The sequence below is a fragment of the Dendropsophus ebraccatus genome, chromosome 10, assembly GCF_027789765.1.
Source record: "Dendropsophus ebraccatus isolate aDenEbr1 chromosome 10, aDenEbr1.pat, whole genome shotgun sequence".
Classification (NCBI taxonomy): domain Eukaryota; kingdom Metazoa; phylum Chordata; class Amphibia; order Anura; family Hylidae; genus Dendropsophus; species Dendropsophus ebraccatus.
Window position 1 is genome coordinate 32,448,809 of NC_091463.1, and position 21,494 is coordinate 32,470,302.

At 42.0% G+C, this 21,494-nt stretch overlaps 1 protein-coding gene across 4 annotated transcripts in view; it reads left to right on the top strand.

Moving 5' to 3' along the window:
- The window catches only part of AVPR2 (arginine vasopressin receptor 2), a 93,060-nt gene extending 86,974 nt beyond the window's left edge, over positions 1–6,086 (top strand). For 2 of the 4 annotated variants that reach the window (XM_069985821.1, XM_069985822.1), the window contains exon 3: positions 1,887–2,787. In XM_069985821.1, the coding sequence (XP_069841922.1) occupies positions 1,887–2,092 (206 nt within the window). In that variant the 3' untranslated portion in view covers positions 2,093–2,787. Of the gene's footprint in view, positions 1–1,886; positions 2,788–4,662 lie in introns of those variants that run through there. The other 2 variants (XR_011364768.1, XR_011364769.1) reach the window with 2 other exon arrangements.
- The last annotated feature ends 15,408 nt before the right edge of the window (positions 6,087–21,494 follow it).

Sequence of the window (21,494 nt, forward strand, 5' to 3'; positions counted from 1 at the left end):
GGGATCCCAGCCGGAGCGTATACTAAGGGGGAGATTTATCAAACATGGTGCAAACCAATCAGATTCCAGCTTTCATTCCTCACAGACTATTTGGAAAATGAAAGGTGGACTCTGATTGGTTGCTAGGGGCAACTGAGCCAGTTTCACTTTACACCAGGTTTGATAAATCTCCCCCCAAGTGTATACGCTCTGGCCGGGATCCCATAGAAGACTAGGCAGTGTTCCACTCCGTACGAAGTACGTCCGTTGTTGCCGATGGCAACAACCGCCTTACTTATACATAGTGTGAACATAGCCGATGACTGTAGATTTGCTGCAAGGTGTCTGGTTTAGTTTATGTATAATCTAAACACTGTATACTGTATCTCTTCTGTCTAGAGCAATTGTGACAACATGCAGGTAACATCCTATTCTCACCTTTTCACAGCCTCCATCACTTTCAATGGCAAGAATAGTGCAGCACGTAGAACAATGCGTGATTTTTCAATTCCTGACTAATAAGACTACTTTATAAGTCATTATTCACACTTTTGTCTAAATGCAATGCCTTGTGCTCTATTGCATACACTATGATCACCTATTTTATTGCATGCAGCCTCTGTACTGCTACTACAGCTTTACTAACAGTTTTATCCAAGAAAGAAGAATGCTGAACTTACGTAGCAAGAAAATGTAATCTTTATTGAGTATACATATTTAAAACAATTCATAAAAAGAGAGAAAACCTATCATTAAAAAGAACGGTGGCTATGCTGGAGGTGGTTCTTATATTTGTTAACTCATACTATTTGCTGCAATCCCTGACCCACAACACATGTTGTTCAACAGATGAATAAAGTGCAATACACAATAAATAATGCTAAAAAATGCTATATTTATCTTGACAATAACAAAGTGCTAGTGCATAAAATTCATTAGATTAGCATACATCATAACATTAGTCCTATAATCCACCTATTTGTTGTTGTTACTACCCCACGAATTCTGGGGATCCAGCAAGTAAACTCCCTTAACGGTCCGTTATTGTGTAAATCCTCCGGGACGCAACCACCCTGAAGCGCGTTTCGTTGCCTTCGTCCGGGGGTGATGACGTCCCATCCGATTAGGGTATAACTAGTTTCATCCCACCAATCGCTCCTTCCTGGTATTTAAAAATCACCTGTAGCCTGTTTGGCGCATGTTCCGTCCTCCATCCCTCCTCCGTGCATGTGGCGCAAACCAGAAGCGACGTCACGGCGCCGATCACATGACCCGACGTTATTTATTGTGTATTGCACTGTTGAACAAAATGTGTTGTGGGTCAGGGATTGCAGCAAATAGTATGAGTTAACAAATATAAGAACCACCTCCGGTGCGGAGGTGCGGCTGAAACTACGGCCGGGGAAAAATAGACATGCGCTCATAGGCACATAGGCTCATACGTAGTGTGCATTGTGCGGCCGGAAATCGTAGACTTCCAAGTATACGCATCAACCTCAATACTACGGGCGTATATTTGCGGTTCGCACTACGGTCAGAAATATATACGTAGTGTGAACATAGCCTAATACTGTAAACAAGTATAACTATGTTAGTAGAGATGAGGATACCCCTTTAAATAGAAGGTTTATATAATGTTGATTCTTTATGCAGCCTTTCTACATGAGAATAACATACATAGTTACATTATACAGTTACATAATTATATACTTACATTATATAGTTGTATAGTTACATTATAGTTTTAGTTACATTATATAGTTACATAATTATATAGCTACATGATATAGTTTTATAGTTACATTATACAGTTACATAATTATATAGTTACATTATACTGTTAAGGTTTATAGTCACATAATTAGATAGTTACATTATAAGTTATTCTGCTCTTTTTTATTCTTCAGACTCTGCCATTCAGATCCTGATGATACTAGCAAGTCTGAACAGCTGTACGAACCCATGGATCTACACCATCTTCAGTAGCAGCGTCTCTAAGGATATACAAGCCATCTTGTGTTGCGGCTGCAAGAAGAGACAGCGAAAGAACTCTCTGCCTGAAGACTCCTGTTTTACTGGGTCCACCTCCTTTCCCAAGGAGTCACTATATTAAATATAGCTTGGTAATCAAGGGGTTACCAAATAAGAACAGTCATTGGCTGATAGGACAGACAGGACTTTATGCCAAGAAAAGAGGATGATGATGGTGGTAGTAGTCCCACGCCTACTGAATGTATTATCAGAACTTCATGTTCCTGTGAAAGAATCCTAATGCACTGCACCTTACACATCTGCATCTTCACTAAACTGGTGTTCTTGAAGACAATTGAGGTTCTTCAGGTTCTTGATCTTCAAGTTCTACTTTCTCTTAGTCATGTGTACAAAAAAAATGTATATATATTTTAAAGAACTATTGGAAACATGATAATGGACCCAGTATCTCACTCTACTGTCCAAGGAGAGAACATTTCTTAAGGAAAAATAAGTCAGTAGGAACTTTTAGGGACCTGGAAAGTCAAGAGAGTGGGAGTGTCCTACAAGAATCACTATGAACTTCTTCCGTTACTACGATGTAAAGAAAAACGGACTTGGGTAGACATTTCTTTGCTAAGAAGAAATGCCAGTCTCATTGATTTCTGTATATTTGGAGCTGGGTTACGGCTCTCTGTGATACTGTGAAAATGAAGTGGATTTGGTGAGAGGGAGTGTCGTAATTCTTTTTTTATGACTTATTGTCTACACAATGTCTAACTATGGTAAATATGTGCAGTATACAGTCAGTGCTCAACATGTACAGAATAAATTATTGAAAAGAAAGTCTTTGATCGCTGCTTGTTGCCAGAGAGGCCTGTATCATAAGCCGAAAGTCTCTGGTTTCTAGGAAGTTAAAGAGTCACTGTCGTATTTTTTTTTTTTGCAGAAATCAATAGTCCAGGCGATTTTAAGAAACTTTGTAATTGGGTTTATTAGCCAAATCTGCCATTATCTGCATGTAAAAAGCCTTTTCCCAGGTCCCCCCCTCCTTCCTCTTTTTCATCCACTCTGAAAAATCTGAAAATTGTGACTTGTTGCAGGAGACGTACCCTGTCTGCTCTAGGGAGAGGGGAGGGGGGAGGAGGAAGGAGGGAGTTAGCCGGCAGCAGAAAGCAGATAACAGAGGATTACAGGCAGGAGCTGGGTGACAACTGTAATCTGAGCTCAGACAGGTCACTGGTGATGGTCAGAACAGATAACGGGTGAGGGATTTGTAGATTAACTCTTTGTTGTCCTGTTTTGGTCTTTTCTTTAGCTCTCTCCATAGGAGAACAATGAAGACAGGGGGGAGAGCTTCAAACTGCTTTTTCATGATAAAAATGCATTTTTCGGATAATAAACCCAATTACAAAGTTTCTTAAAATCGCCTGGACTATTGATTTCTGCAAAAAAAAAATTCACGACAGTGACACTTTAAAGGGGTTGTCTTCTTTTGTAAGTCCCTTTTTATTTAAAAAAAAAAAAAAAAAAAAAGTCCATCTAAACACATGGGGGGAGATTTATCGAACATGGGGGGAGATTTATCAAACATGGTGTAAAGTAAAACTGGCTCAGTTGCCCCTAGCAACCAATCAGAATCCACCTTTCATTCCTCACAGATGCTTTGGAAAATTAAAGGTGAAGTCTGATTGGTTGCTAGGGGCAACTGGGCCAGTTTCACTTTACACCATGGGGGATATTTATCAAACATGGTGTAACGTGAAACTGGCTCAGTTGCCCCTAGCAACCAATCAGATTCCACCTTTCATTTTCCTGTCTGTGAGGAATAAAAGGTGGAATCTGATTGGTTGCTAGGGGCAACTGAGCCAGTTTCACTTTACACCATGTTTGATTAATCTCCCCCTATGGTGTCCTGCACCTGGGACATTCCCAGCAGCAAATGTCTAATATCCCTGCAGCACCTCCACAGGGTAAACAAGGCATTACACAGTAGCTGTTCAAAGCAATGGGCTGCTCATATGCTTTGCCTGATTCACCCAGTTAGAGGCAGTCTAGCTACCCTCTACTTAAAGGGGTACTCTGGGAAGAAAAATGTTTTTAAATCAACTGGTGTCAGAACAATATACAGCTCTGTAAATGGCTTCTACTTTATGACTTTTACAAAATGCCAAGCCCTCCAGCACTTATCAGCTGCTGTATGACCTGTTGGAAGTGGAGTTTTTTTTCCAGTCTGACACAGCGCTCTCTGCTGCCACCTCTGTCCATGAGGGGAAATACCCAGAGCAGTAGCAAATCCCTATAGAAAACCTCTCCTGCTCTGGACAATTCTTGTCACAGAAAAAGGTGGCAGCAGAGAGCACCATGTAGGACTGGAAAGAATACACCACTTCCTGCAGAGCAGCAGCAGCTACTGATAAGACAAGTTCCTAAATAAAATTTATAAATCTGTATAACTTTCTAGCAGCAGTTAATTTAAAAACTTTTCTCCGGAGTACCCCTTTAACATTAAAAGGGTAATCTGGGAGCATGAAAGGTATTAACTTTCTTAGTCGCCTTGAAGTATAACTTCAATATGGGGGGTTCATCACACATGGGCAAAACTATACCAACATTCAGTGATCGATAACCAAACGATGTTGTTGCATCGACAACGGGATTGATATATCCATATGTACATTCTCAGACTTTAAAATCTCTTTTGTTTTCCAGATTCTGGATGTTCAGTATATCTGGTGGCTTGGGTTTGTTGACTACTTTGGACCATATGTATCCATGTACTATCTCCAGAAATATGCTTGCCTGAGCCGGACCCATAGATTTCTTACCACATGGAAAGCAACAAACGTTCAGTCTTCACAATGATACAAAAATAACTTTTGATATTGACCAACAGCATGGAAGCCTATTCTAAAGCAAAGTTGTCGCTGGAAATTCATGTTTGTTTACCAAGTACATTAGACCTGCTTATGTACATTGGCTCCTTTAAGTGTGATTTCATGACATATTCACCTTCTCTGACCCTCTGAATCTCCAGGCAACACTAGCCAGTTACCATGCATCTGTCACAGGAGGACAACAATACCCAAAGCTTTCCAGTCTGTGGAGCTATATTATCAGCAGAAACAATACCCAATATGTGTATTCTTTGATGTTATACTAGGACATAAGCATACTCATCCTTCATCTAGATCAGCCCTGATCAAACCTTTGGGCGCTATCTATGAGAATAACGTAGCTCCTACATACATAATGAACATGTAAGCAGAAACTATTCTAAAGCAATAGGACAAGAGCTTAAAGAAGTTATATAAAGGGCTGTCTCTTTAAAAACGTTACTGCCAATTAAAAAAAAAAACTTTTGACATGTCAAAAGTTTTGACTGTACGACGCATGAAGAAGCGCCACAATATATTAAAAAATATGATACTTGCTAGGTGCAAGCCTCACCGGACTGGTCCAGTGTAAATTCAAAAAATGAACACAGGAGACAGCATTTCCACTATAAAATTGTTTCTTTAATTCACACCAAAATGCAATGTTTCGGCTATTAGGGAGCGTCTCTCAAGTTTTGACTGGTCAGGGTCTGGGTGCTTGACCCCCACCAATCGATGGATAGAGCTGAGAGAAGCACACAGCTGAGTGCTTCACTTCCTGACTTGCTGTGCTACCTGACTTATTTACTAGACCCTATAGGATAGGGCACACACTTCCCACACTTTTAGCTAGTGACATAAAATATAGGAAACCATCTTACCGCTCTAACTTCACTTCTCGCTTAGGCTCCCACTCCAATCCGTGTCAATTAAGATGCAAAAGAAGTAACTTGAGTCCAGCGTTAGATGCAGTTACGTGTTTGCTACTTTATTGTTCTTCACCAACAATGTGCACATGTGTAACAATAAAGCTACAAACACGCAACTTCGTCTAACAGTTGCTTCTTTGTAACTATCTAGTGATCAGTAGGGGTCTGAATACCCTGACCCTAATTAAAACTGTGTGATCAGTAGAAAGTTGTTTTTTTTAAGTGACAGTATCACTTTAAGTTTAGGAGAGTTTTTTCCTGGAAAGGGACAATATTGGGATGGGTAATAACCTTCCAGTGTCATGATGGATAGTTATAGATTTTACTATAGTACTCTTACGACATAATATATGCTGCTATCACACAGTTTTCTACATTAGGGGTTTCTACATTAAGCTGTTTTAAAGCGATACTGCATTAACCAACCCACTCCTCTAAACCACTGGTACCGTCCCTTTGATGAAAGTAAGTCCTTCCGCCCATGTATTTTAAAATGTGCCCAGTGTCTTGGTTAGGATAAAACATTATCTTTAGTCAATGTGGCGTGGCCTAGAGTGTCTGTGCCCTAGGCCTGCGATGCCTCTGCTTGTTTCTTTCCCGCACTCCTCATCATTAGGAATGCCCCAGGGCAGAACTGACTGATGACTTGTTTCCTAATATATCGACCCTTCGTAAGCTATCATTGTTGTGAGAAAACCAATGTTATTCACTTCACCTATCAGTGGTCTAGCATGGCTGATGTCTGTACATACACATTTTAACATACAGTATTTATTTTCTTTTATTGCTGATCATGACGAAGTTCAGTGAGGGATGAAGAAATCACTTTACGTTTGAAGGTCAATAATAGACATGATATAATTTAATATTTTCTACCAAGTATGTTACCACCAGAGTAGCAGCAGTGCAGTTGCTATGGGGCCCATGTCCGCAGATAAGTCAGCCTCTGAGGTGAGTGCCAGTCAGTAACCACTATAGACAATGGCAGGGAGAGAGAAATTAGGGGAGATTTATAAGAAAAAGTGGGGTAGTTGCCCATAGCAAAAAATCTGATTTCAAAAAGGGTCCTCAAAAACTGTTTACTTTGAACGATTATCCCACTGTTCTGCTGTGCCAGATTTGATGACTCTCGTCCATTGTGTTCCTTAGATAGAGACACAAAACAAGAGAAAGAAACCAGGATAATAACATGATACTAGCTACTTGCTGCTGGTGGTCGTGATGGAGTGGGGCACCATATCAGGTGAAGCTATGGGGCCCATGATTACTCCCCTGCATACCACTCATGTTTTGTGTAGTGGAAAAGTTATTTAGCCTACGTAGACACTACCATAAATCTGCCATATTGTTCACATTTCCACCCAATAATTCAATCCACAGATTCCTAACTAGAATCAAATCTAAATGTTACCTACAAGGTAGAGCAGGTCTCGGTAATGTCAGAGCTTATGGGGTTTAGTTCTGTAGATTTAGGGAACCAATAAATTTAAGCTGCAATCTGCAGCCAAAAATAAATCATTTACTCTGGATCTGTGAACTCCAACCTGCCGCTCTCCAGCTGGTGCATCACTACAACTCTCAGCATGCCCTGAAAGCTGCAGGGAAGTATCTCTACATAATGATCTACACAAGAAATGTTATTACTGTCATAACATGTGGTTTACATTTAGATCTACTTACTGATGAGCTCCTTCATGTCACAAGTAACTACAGGATTGATACCAGATCACACCTTCCACAGATGTCTAGTGGAGGTGGGCAAAAAAACGTGAAGAAGTTCTAAAGGCCACTACTATGATTATGCCTCAACTTATAGCTAAAAGGGGGTCTGTCCACAAAAAAAGTCCACTCCTTGTCTGCAGGGTAGGGGATGGGTGATTGGAGAAGGTCCAATCACTGTGATGTCCACCGATCATGAGAACAGGGGTTCTGTGCCTCTTTGTGGTTGAAAGATTGGGACAGAAAAAGATAGCCAAGAGCTGTACTCCGCTCTCAAGCCCATGGTGTTGAATGGAGCACCAGTTCACACGTCCGACTGCCATTTCTTTTTGACCGTTCTAGTGATTGGTGTGTCTCAGTTGTCAGATCCCTACCAGACACTTGTCTCTATCCTACACATCAATCAATTGAGGTCTGATCACTAAGACACCCCCTGATAACACGAACGGGAGTCCCACATTCCATGAGTGATTGAGTGACATCTCACATGCTTGACTAGCGCTTAATTCTGCCAAGCATGCGTACTACGGCTCCATTTACCTGGAAGAGGAAGGCCCCCCATTCTCATGATCAGTAGGTTTCCTAGCTGTCAGACCCCATCAATCGGATTCTTATTACTTATTCTATGGTTAATGCGTTATTATATTGGGATAACCCCTCTAATGAGTTACAGGCAGAATTAAAGGTTCTATGTGCTGCCTGGGCCAAGATAAGCAGCTTTTACACTGGCCATAGCAAAGGGAAGACTGTAGACTGCTAACTACTTAGGCCATTTAGCTAAGTTAAAATATATTAAAAGTGTAGTTTACAACATTTACAATGACATGTAATGTCATATACAATGACATTTGTTGTTATTACATAAACCACCTTATAACAACCTGCACCTGCAATGTATGCAATCCTATGTAATAAAGCACTTTATACAGCTGTGTGTTCCATGTTTTATTGTTTGACTCCTTCATTTGTTTGTTAAACATGACCCCGTTCACACTACGGAATCAGAACTGAGATTCAGTGCGGAAACCTGCCGCGCAAACTTGGCATTGAATCTTGCCAATCTCTTTCAACAGGAGGGCTCGTGCGCCTCTGCTCTCCACGCCTCTCTGCTAACAGAATTGACATGTCAATTCTTTAAGCGGAGAGGCGTGGAGAATGGAAGCGCGAGAGTCGTCCCATTCAAACACATTGAAGGCAGGATTCGTCGTCGAGTCCACGCGGGGGGTTTCCGCATGGTATCTCGGCACTGATTCCGTAGTGTGAACGGGCCCTTATATGCTAGGGCTACACTAAGATTATGGCTGTGACAGAAGTGGTGCAACCAACGATTGCTATGTGCAGATCAAGCTGTGTTGCGGTCAGTGGCACCAACGCCCCGCTCTTGTGCTCAAGACCGCTGGACAGGGCCGCTGCCCCGCTCGCTGCTGCCATCTGAACTGTAACTATGAGCACTCGTAATGAGCGCTCATAGTTACATGCAGCAGCATTGACAGGGCGGAAGACATTGGCTCCCTTCCTGTCAGTCACTCTTGTGGCCGCAGGAAGGGTTTTTCCTGCGGTCACAAGTGGCAGCTTTGTCCTTGTGGTGCTGGCGCTCCAGTGACATCACTGGAGCAGCGGCGCCAGGACAAGGGGAGTGCGGCCTCTTGTGATCGCAGGGAAAACCCTTCCTGCGGCCACAAGAGTGAAGAGAAGAGGAGACGCCCGGACCCAGGTGAGTATAAGTGTTTGTTTTATTGTGTTATATACTATATGGGAGGGGGAGCACACAGGGGTCTGTTTAACTGGGGGAGCGCACATCGGGGTCTATATAAATGGGGGGAGCACACAGGGGGGGCTATATAACAGGGGGAGCACACAGGGGGGCTATAGACTACTTGGGCTTCACAGAGGGGTCTATATACTACTGGGGGCAGCACACAGGGGGTCAATATACTACTAGGGGCAGCAGAATGGGGTCTATATACAACTTGGAGAGCACACAGGAGGTCTATATTCAAGTGGGGGAGCACACAGGGGTCTGTATACTACTGGGGCAGCACACAAAGGGTCTATATCAGTGCTTCTCAAACTGTGAGGTGGGCCTCACCAGTGAGGCGCCCCCTAGTTGTTGGTGAAGCCCAGCTGAGGAGCCAGTTTTCACAAAAGTTACTATAATCTGCACAGTCCATTTTAGCAACGTTATTCATTTATTTAGTACTTGTTTTATTAGTATATAGAGCTTGGGAGACGGGTGAAAGCTAGTCCTAGCATTATTTTCAGCTTTTAAATGGACTTTAACCACAGATAGTGAGACCCAGGCACCCTCTTGGTCACTCTGGTGAGGCCCAGGCATTGCCTTGGTCTGTTGGGTGAGGCTCCAGTAGAAAAAGTTTGAGAAGCACTGGTCTATATAATACTGGTGAGGCACACAGGGGGTCTATATACTACTGGGGGAACCACACAGGGGGTTTATATACTACTGGAGGAGCACACAGGGGTCTATATCCAAGTGGGGGAGCACACAGGAGGTCTATATCCAAGTGGGGGGAGCACACAGGGGGGCTAAATACCCCTGAGGGAGCACACAGGGGGCCTATATACTAGTGGGAGAGCCCACAGGGGGTATATACAACTGGGGGCAGCACAAAGGGGGTCTATATACAACTGGGGCAGCACACAGGAGGTCTATATACTTCTGGGGGAGCACACAGGGGGCTATATATAACTGGGGGAACACACAGGGGTCTATATACTACTGGGGAAAGCAAACAAGGGGTATATACTACTGGGGGCAGGACACAAGGGGTATATACTATTGGGGGCAGCACACAAGGAGTATATATTACTGGCGGTAGCACACAAGGGGTATATACTACTGGGGGCAACACACAGCGGTCTATTGTTTTGGAACGCGTGTCGAGGGGGGGGCCCCAGACATAACTTCGCTTGGGGCCCCAGAAATGCAAAGACCGCCCCTGGTTGCGGTTAAAGGGGAATGAAAAATCTAACCTGCTGATATCTCCCTAGAGGGCACATGGCGCTGAGGATGAAGGTATGTCTCTTAGGCTGGGTTCACACTATGTTTTTGCAATCCGTTTTTTGCAAGAAAAAAACGGATGGAAAAAACAGATCCGTTTTTTTAACGGACACAAAAATGAGGTTGACTATTTTTTTTAATAATGGTATTCAATGAAAAAACGGATCAAAACGGATGCACACACGCATCCGTTTTTTGCAAAACAAAAACAAAAACGGATGAATAAAACAGATTGCAAAAACGTAGTGTGAACCCAGCGTTACTTTCATCCTCAGGGCCATTTTGTGCTGTTAGTTGTGCCTGGAAAGTCATAAGGAGCACTGAGGGTGTGGCTACCGCTCCTCCGTTTTGGACCATACCTGCTGATAGTTCCCCTTTAAGCAAAGTAAATGGAGTTTTGCTGTGACCCACATGCATCTGTAACCATGAACCAAGGCTTTTTTTTTTTTTTTTTTAACCCATTGCAGCAGACAGGGTTCTCATGGAAGTATTCTACATTGATGCTATGTTATGTCTATCAAATTGTGTTCGGCAATATAGAAAGGTTGTACTTCTAAATAGCACATCACCCCTAAAACAGAAATATCCAGCTATTTTAAACTGCAGCTCCAAGATAACTCAGCAGCCCCAAGAGTGCAGTGAACTCCTGTTCTGACTGATCGAGATACCTAAAATATGCGGCACACTACGACGAGTCCGTCCGTTATAAAGTCTGGGGCTACGTCTGCTCCTGACCTGCACTATTTTCAGTTCACGTCTCTATTATTCAGCATAATAACGGCTGAAGTCCACATCCTGAGAAGTTATTTATATAGGTATATTGCCATTATTGTGGAGCTGAGGACATAGTTCCCTTTCCAAGAATCTGATGGAATGACTTATTTCTTCAAGGTCATGGAGAGAATTTCTAGTATGTTTATTAGCTAGAGGTGAACGTCCTGAAGAAGGAAAACCCAGGGACATTGAATTTGCACAGGAACAATGAGTTCTAATGAACAATTATATGCATGAGCCCATGCATTGCAGTATATAGCGTTTTGAGGTTTGTTTGTTTTTTTGCTGTTGTTTCTTTAGAGACAAGAAAATCCTCCGTCCTCAACTTTATTAGAGGTAGTAAAAGTAACAAATTAACAATGGTTCGTCTGACAGTTGTCTCTCCCGTCCTCCCCATACACATGAATGATCAGCACAGCCACGGTCCTGTGTTCTCTAGAATTACATTATGTGGAAATCTCAGTTACATAACATGGAGCAAAGAGTGAATGCATTAGGCCTCCTGCTTGGTCAGTGTCTGAACACTCAGATCTGGACCGATAAAACGTTTCATATGTGTCTATGACATATCCATTTCTTTTTTATGGTGGCACAAATTGATTTCTACTAACCAGTAAGCATGCTGCACCGAGGAAACGACCCTTGAGGTAATAGTTAAGCCCTAAATCTATATATGTAGCCAGGCTTAACATGAGTTGTAGCCAGGGTTAACTTGATCTCAATAGGGCGTTTAACTCAACTTTCTAATTCACTTAGCATAGCTCCCTGACACAATTGTTGTGTCAGGGATCAAGTTAACCCTGGCTACATCTGTATACAGTATATTTCTATGAGGAGATGGCCACACATCCATATGCTTAACACATCCTCTACATCTCGGCACAATCAGCACTAACGAAGAGCTAGTTTACAAATTAATATAGGGATATAAGCCCCCACACCACTTCACGGTTCCTGATTCGTGTAACTACTTATTCTAAGTAGCCTAGCACTAGGCGGCAACAACAGTGATCATAGAGGGAGCAAGCCAGTGGTTCAGAAACACAGCTGCGGCCAGACCTAGAACCCTGGCTCTGGGCCCCATCACCCCACAGACACTGTGCTGCAGCAACAATGCCCTCCTGTACCCCACCAGTGTAAACAGATGGATAAGCTCACGTTATGCTCCCAGCCAGCTAGGTATAGCTTCCCTCAGTTTGCTGGCAGGGTGGATAAGGTAAGCTTACCCATCTGTTCACACTTTTGTGGTGCAGTGCATTGGCCACTGTTTCTGCAATGCGGCATCTATGGGGTGGTCTGGCCGCAGCGGTGTTGGACCACTGGGTTGCTCCTTCCATAGGCACTATTACTGTGGCAATGGTGGTTGCCACCCAGCACTGCACTTTTTTAGGTAAGACATCCACACAAACCAGGAACTGCAAAGTGGTATGTGGACTTATACATTTTGATCAAAATGTGAACTAACTTCTGATGTTAGTATTGACTGTGCTGAGAAGCAGAGGGTCAGTGGTGTGGATGTGCGGCCATGTTTGTTTTTCATAGAGTTATATAGAGTCTCAATTCTCTTCTCATTCTGGGTCTTATACAGCAGCCTTCTCTTTCCTAGTAAACGCATCAGAAATGGTAAGAACCACAACCAGGAATGGCGGAAAATCCAGAGATAGAGTGATGCTCCCAGTTGGCTGAAGGGGAAGGAAATTATGGCAAACACCTCAGTAGCGATGTTCCAGTGTTCCTGGCAGCTGGGCTGGAGTATATACTGTATCTACAGAGATTATGTTATTGGCAGGCTTTCATGTCCAGTATTGGAACAATCTCTGCCTTTATACTCCATCACCTGCTGCCAGAAATCCAACAGCTTTCTACTTACAAGTTACTACCTATAACTTATATAGCAAGCGTTGGGGGAATCAAAGGATTCCCTACATCATTTCCCATAAAAAGTTTATCCCTGTATTTTACAGAAGACCTTAGTGTACTCATAAATACGGCATAAGATGTAGCCAAGCATTAATGCTCATGCAGCCTCCAGGATGACAGGTATGATGGAGGAAAGTTGGATCTCCACCACTGAGCCATGAAAGTGAAATAAGGACAAGTAGGGAACTTAAAGGAACTGCACATGCTAAAACAGTGCAAGCTTAATCCAACCATGTCCTGACTATCATCCAATTTATGTTGGTAAAATTTTAAAAACCAGAATGTTCTAAAGAAAGGAAAGATTCTACAAACTGAGAAGTCTTCAGGTGGAAATTACAGCTGGGTTAAACTATGTTCACACAATGTAATGAATTCGGGAACAAACTGCTGTAGTTTCCAGAACTCATTCAATTTTTGATTTTAACAGAACACACGTTGTAGCGAACAACGGTCATTTTTCCACTGAGCCGCAAACATAATAGACATGTCAATTGTTTTTGCAAACAACGGCTGTAGATAATTGACAATTGATAATATCCGCGGATTTCCGCAGTATGTCCGCGCACCTTTCCGCCGGCTCCATAGACACCATTAAATGAGCCGGCCTATTACGCTATCCGCCGAAAGAAGTGACTTGTAACTTCTTTTGGCGGATAGCAGAATACGCCGGCCCATAGAATGGTGTCTATGGAGCCGGCGGAAAGGTACGCGGACAGCCAACGGAATTCCACGGATATTATCTGCGAGAATTCCGTAGTGTGAACCCAACCTTACACAGAACGATAGTCGTTAGTTACGATCATTAACTCCATCTGATCCCAGCAAAAAAATGAACAATGTGGAATTACACTAAAGGATTAGAGAACGCTTTAAGATGAGGGTCAGATCAAAAAAATCTGGGCTTTGAGTTACTTTTTATGTTTGAACAGCACCTTCTCTTTTTACTTAGTAGTTTTCTCTTTTTACAAATAGTTTTTTGGCAAATTCGCCAATCACAAAGTTTCCCCCTGAAGGAATTTCTAAGAATCATCTGAAACCTGTCAGTGAGTGTTTTGTTTTTCTGCAGCACCACCGCAGGAAAAGCTGATCAATACACTGCATCCAATAAAAAAATAAAAAATTGCGGCCGTAATGGACAGTACAGCTTCTCCACTCTAACCACTCTCCACACTGTCCAAAATACCACAGTTGGTATTCCAGGAAGAGCAGCTCCTCGGCACATTTATTCTGAGGCTAATGTTGAGTGGACTTGCCAAACTGTTCAGGTCCGAACCTAAATGCTTGGCCTTTGGCCTTATTCACGTTCAGTAATTTTTTCTAGTCCTGAAACAACCCGCTAGAAATTACAGATTGGACATCCTTGTGACCTATGAGTCATCCGTATTTTTTTTTACGGGAATACGGATGGCAAACATGTTGCAATCTGTAAACAATTGATTTCAATGAGAGGATCCGTAAAAAAATCTGGGTCCGCACAAGGACATGTCCTTTTTTTTTCGGCATTGATTTTTATCCGTGTCATCTACTGTGAATAGCCCAATAGACATCAATGTACACTAACTTGGATACAGAAATACGGATCCGTTAATTACGGGACGTGTGAAAAAGGCCTTTGACTCCTGGCAGCTGGAGAAGTTTGGCAAGTCCACAAAAATATATGAACACAAGTAACATTCTGGTGTCTTTTGGTGGTTAACCAAAATAAATAATTATTGGGAACAGAAGCAGAAAGCTTTCCTGCACACAGATGTTCTATGGATACTAAATATCTCAACACTTGGTTAAATTCTTCTGGAGAGGAGAAACACATTGGAAAAAGTCTGAAGAGATTTACTGGGACGTCATGCACCGATGGTTCTCAGATATAAACAGTAATGAAGAAATATGTATATAGATATTGTTATCACTAAATCTCAGACAAGATGGAAAACAAATCTGCTGAGATGTAATGAACTGATCTGAAAGTGGGAAGTTGGCGAGGCAGCACATTTACTGCTTACACATACTAGAATACTTCATGCCGGATGAACACAGCACCAATGATATCCACAATCTACTCTTACATATGGTTTCAATCATATCTTAAATGGAATTGGGTTTTCTCTTGAAATATTACTATATACTCCCATAGGTCAGGAAGGAAACAATAACACCCCTGGTGCATGGTGAGGAAAGAGATGGGCATTAGAAGGAAACAACTCTAAACGTACCTACATGGAAAAGTTCATATAAAGACTCTGGGGGAGATTTAGCAAACATGGTGTAAAGTGAAACTGGCTCAGTTGCCCCTAGCAACCAATCAGATTCCACCTTTCATTTTCCAAACAGTTTGAAGAATGAAAAGTGGAATCTGATTGGTTGCTAGGGGCAACTGAGCCAGTTTTACTTTACACCATGTTTGATAAATCTTCCCCTCTGTGTACTATATGGACGTAATAGAGGGGGTGGGACCAATAGTCAGAATAGAGAACGGATCTGTATTAGCGACCTCTGTTGTGGTGGACTGAAACTGTTCCAGTATTACATGAACGCTAATTCATCTAAAATTACACTCTAAGGTAAGTATCAGCCACAATACTAGTTGGCACAACCTAAGAGCTGCCACAACCGACAGTAAGCAAGACCACACATGGCTCAATTATCATGCAGCAAGGGATATATATATATATATATATATATATATATATATATATATACACAGTGGTACCTTGGTTTAAGAGTAACTTGGTTTAAGAGTGTTTTGGTTTAAGAGCTCACAGTTTTTCAAGATTGTGACTTGGTTTAAGAGCATTGCTTTGGTTTAAGAGCGCCCTGTACTGGGTGGGAGGGGGAGTGGAGGAGGTGCATGGTCTGCATATAGTGGTCTACAGCCCTGTACTCTGACCCAGGAAGTCTCCCTCACTTTCCAAATCATAGCAGATCCCCTTCAGACTGGGGCTTGCATCAGGGGACAGGACTGTGGAGGTAATCTCTCCATAGCTGTACCCCCTCTCTCCCCGGACAGAGAGCGCTGCATGTATGTGCCCACATCTGCCCTGCTCATTCCTTCATACTCCCTGCAGTCTCTGTCAGCCCTTGTGTTTCCCATCCTCTCCATTACTGTACAGGAACTTATAATGTCACATAATCTGCTGTTTCTGAATGTTTGTTTCATTTGTCTTACATGTAATTCAGAATTATAAATCATTATTTTTGGGGTGTGGAACCAATTGTCTGCATTTCTATGATTTCTTATGGGAAAATTTGCTTTGGTTTAAGAGTGGATTTGGATTACAAGCGCAGTCCCGGAACGAATTCTGCTCGTAATCCAAGGCACCACTATATATATATATATATATATATATATATACACCCTTGCTTTTTACATGAAAATAATAAAGTTTATACAGTGGAACCTTGGTTTTAGGGTACAAACACACACACCGTATACGCAGCAGATCTGCAGCAGATTTGATGCTGTGTTCAGTTATTTATATTTAATCTACTGCGTATTTGCTGCGTATCGCAGCAGTAAATACACTGCGTTTACGGTGTGTGTTTGTACCCTAAGAGTAACTTGGTTTAAGAGCGTTTTGGTTTAACACAGTGATGGCTAACCTTGGCTCTCCAGCTGTTGCAAAACTACAATTCCCATCATACCTGAACAACCAAAGATACTCCGTGCATCAGGTATTAGCATAGGTGTCCTTTATATGGGATAGCCTCAAAACATGACCTGTTAGTGAGGCCTGAGGACTGGAATTGAGAAGCACTGACGTAGAACACCTGTGGAGAGATCTCAAAATGGCAGACACCCTTCAAATCTCAGGGACCTGGAGCTTCCAGCAGAGCATTGTAAGAAACTCATTGATGGTTACCGGAATCGGTTGTTCGCAGCTATTTTGTCTAAAGGTTGTGCTACCAAGTATTAGGCTGAGGGTGCCAATATTTTTGTCCGGCCCATTTTTTGAGTTTTGTGTAAACTGATCAATTATTTTACTTTCTTTTTTTCATTCGCTTTTGTGTTTTTTTCATTGCAAGAAAAATAAAGATATTATTACCAAAGCATTTGTGATTGCAATCATTTTCTGGAAGAAATTAAGTATTATCTGACAGAATTGCAGGGGTGCCAATACTTTTGGCCAGCACTGTATGTGCATAATCATGTTTTTTCTACGTGAGATGATAAGTTTCAATGTAGGTAATTTTTTAGGTGATTGATGATTGGAAAGCTAAAAACAAAAAAAACACCAACAGCAAGGATCAGCTCCTTATTTAGCAACAAATACTGACAGAAATACTGTGTGTAAACACAGCCTAAAGGTCCTTACCACCTGCAGATCCTCAGCCTTTAGCGTCCGCAAAGGAGCGCTGATCAGCGAGACTTTTACACAGACAGATTTATCTGACAGATTTTGGAGGCCAAAGCCAGGAATGGATTTGAGAAGAGAAGAAATCTCAGTCTTTTCTTTATGACCTGTTCTCAGTTTATAGTCTGTTCCTGGTTTTGGCTTAAAAAATCTGTCAGATAAATCTCTCTGTGTAAACGCACCCTGACACTCCTTTTGGTGCGTTTACACAGAGATTTATCTGACAGATCTTTGAAGCCAAAACCAGGAGCAGACTATAAACAGGGATCAGGTCATAAAGGAAAGACTGGGATCTATCCTATTTTTAAATCCATTCCTGGCTTTGGCTTCCAAAATCTGTCAGATAAATCTTTCTATGTAAACGCACCCTAAGGGTGCGTTTATCTGACAGATTTTTGAAGCCAAAACCAGGAACAGACTATAAACTGAGAACAGGTCATAAAGAAAAGACTGAGATTTCTTCTCTTCTCAAATCCATTCCTGGCTTTGGCCTCCAAAATCTGTCAGATAAATCTGTCTGTGTAAACGCACCCTAACGCAGCACAATTAAGCATGTGCACGGATCCCTAAACCAATCATGCTGCCATTTTAATACATTGCTTTCAGTTGCACATCTACTGTATATACAGGAAGATGTGCAGCCATTAAACAGCGATTTAAAGGTCTGCTTAGAAGATGCGGTCAGCCAAAGAGCAGGAGTTTTCCTACTGATTGCTTTTACACATGCTAATTATCAGCAGAAGACACTTTAAGAACACAGAACCCCTGTTCTTTGTGTATTCAATATAGGTGCCCCCCCCCCCAAAGCACCTATAAGCCTCATTCTCTTGGTTAAAGGAAAAGTCTGGCAATTTTTTTTTATCAAAGTATTGTATTGCCCCCCAAAAGTTATAAAAATCACCAATATACACTTATTATAGGAAATGCTTATAAAGTGCTTTTTTCCCTGCAATTACTACTGCATCAAGGCTTCACTTCCTGGATAAACTGGTGATGTCACGACCCGACTCCCAGAGCTGTGCGGGCTGTGGCTGCTGGAGAGGATGATGGCAGGGGGACACTGAGGGACACAGGGCACTGGAGGGACACAGAGCATCCCTCTGCCATCATCCTCTCCAGCAGCCACAGCCCGCACAGCTTTGGGAGTCGGGTCGTGACATCACCATTTTATCCAGGAAGTGAAGCCTTGATGCAGTAGTAAGTGCAGGGAAAAAAGCACTTTATAAGCATTTCCTGTAATAAGTGTATATTGGTCATTTGTATAACTTTTGGGGGGCAATACAATACTGTAATAAAAATTTTCACTGGACTTCTCCTTTAACCTCAGTTCGGCATAGTTTTTCACACATTTGCACATTGAGCATTATACAAAAACCAGCTTGTTTTTCTAAGCCCAGCCTTCTGTTGGACAGGCTGAAAAACGGTGTATTCTGTTATTATTTTTGTCTTTGAACCATCTGTATTATAGTATTAAAAAACAGGGTACTTCTTACTCAGCGCTGCTCAAGGAAGACATCCAAGAGTTGCCAGATAGAATAAAGATGCAATTTATTCATAAAAAGCACAGAAATTGACGCGTTTCGGAAACAAGCAGGTGTATGCAATGCACCTTATTTTGAGAAAGGGGACCTGCTTGTTCCCAAAACGCGTCAATTTCTGTGCTTTTTATGAATAAATTGCATCTTTATTCTATCTGGCAACTCTTGGATGTCTTCCTTGGGCAGCGCTGAGTAAGAAGTACCCTGTTTTTTATTTTATTTTTTTCACAATTTGTCTTCCACGGGCCCCGTAGCTGGGAGCATCCAGTTTGTGGTACAATCCGCTTTAGCAGCCCTCCTGCATCCTAGCCACTGGAAACCTCCTGCCACTCCACAGACCACCGTCGTACTGGTACCCCCACGGACAGTGAGGGGTTATACGCATAAAGCCCAAGGGGCAAAAAGGTGAGCAGCCTATTATTCTTCAATAATCGTCCCTTGTTTGATAGTATTACACGGGGCGCCGGGCCCTCTTTTTTCTTCTCTTTTTACTTGTGTATTATAGTATAACCTGTACATCAAAATGACCCATTTACTATTACTTTTAGATGACGCATTTTTTTCTTGTTGAGTTTCTGGAACCCAAAAAATAACACTTAAAAACCATTTAATTGCAATATGTTGCCATGTACATAACAGAACAGAACCCCACACAGTAACCATAACGTGACAATTACTATTCTTTTAATAAATATAAGCAAGTGAAAAACAAAAACTGGTTCGGTATGTTTAATAAAGGATTACATTTTCCATTGTCATTGAATACTTTTGTAAGGTTCTCTGCCAGGAATGACATCACAAAGATTTCCCCTTTCCTGAGGAAGCTCCCCCAATGCTCACTAGAGCCCAACCTCTGTGACCCCCACAATTACTGCCAAGGAAGACTGCTGGCTCCTCCACAGTGATCCATGCTACATGGCATTCACAGAAGACAGTGGATCACCATATAAAACTTGTGTCAACAACCTCTCTTTCCACTGTGGCCTATAAAGGGAACCCCTTCATTGCGGTCCATATGTCCTAATTTAAGAAAATTTTACATACAGATATACCCTGCACAATAGAAGTTAATTAATGTGATTATGTTATCATCCACATTTGTTCACTAATCGTTCAGTGTAATTGCCCATTGTTTTGCTGGGATCAGAAGGAATAAACGATCATAGTAACGATCACAATAACGAACGATCGTATCTAAGGACCATCATTCTGTGTAATATGGTGAACGATTTCAGGTTAACTATAAACAATCTCGTTTGCTAGCGTTAGTTGTTAATCGTTAAAAATCACTCCGTGTAATAGGACCCTTAGCAGTGCCAAATGTTCATGTGTGTGGAAAGATCAGGAGAAGCAACTGTTGGCTTAACTATCTACTAAACAGGAAAGTTTAGGAGGCCATACACATTAGAAAGTAGGTTGATTGTTGCTTGGTTGGATGGCCGAAAGATCGTCTGATGGATATTTTAGTCTATATTGCAGTTTTTATTACAATTGTTCAAACTGACCATACATGATCAGCGTCACTGGGTAAAGAAAAAATTATCTTTCTGGGAACATAGGCCCAGATAAATTAAAGGGTGTAAAATATACACTGGTGAAAACTGCCCACAGCAACCAATCACAACTTCTCCTTCATTTTACCAGAGCTGAAAGCGGAACTGCGATTGGTTGCCGCAGGCAGTTTACACCAGTCTATATTTTACACCCTTTGATAAATCTCCCCCATAGAGTATTTTTTTCCTGGAAAATGTTTCAGCCAACTGAAAGCAAAAAATTTCAAATAAATATGGCTAATCACTTTTAAACTGTCCATTTTTTAAATAACTTTATTCTAATATCTATTAGCACTTACTGTATTTAGTTTTACATTTCTATGCATGGGTCCCTTCTGCACACTGCCACCCAGTGTGTAGAAGGGACCCATGCATAGAAAGATGCCATGGCTAGGGATGAGCGAACCGGCTGAGGTTCAGGTTCGTATGAACCTGACCTATCAGCTTCTGATTCCCGCTCCATGGAGAGGGTGGATTCAGCCTGAGGACCGCCTAGAAAACCGGGATACAGCTTATAGCTATATCCCAGTTTTCCAGGCAGTCCTCAAGGTTGTATCCACCCTCTTCACGGAGCGGGCAGACAGCGGGAATCCGAAGCAGATAGTTCAGGTTCATACGAAGCCATCCCTAGCCATGGCACCTATGTGAGGCCAGCTTATTAACACACATTACAAAGTTAAATAACTTTGTGATGTGTGTTAATTAAGCAGAAAAAGAAAAACGCTTGGGGGGGGCGGGGAGGGGGCGTGGACTCATAGTCCGCGCAATTTATTTATTTATTTATTTTTTTAAAGATACGCCGAAAACCTACTCCAGTCCTCAGCTAACGTAGGTTTTCGGCTGTGTGCACCGGCTCGCACGGGATTT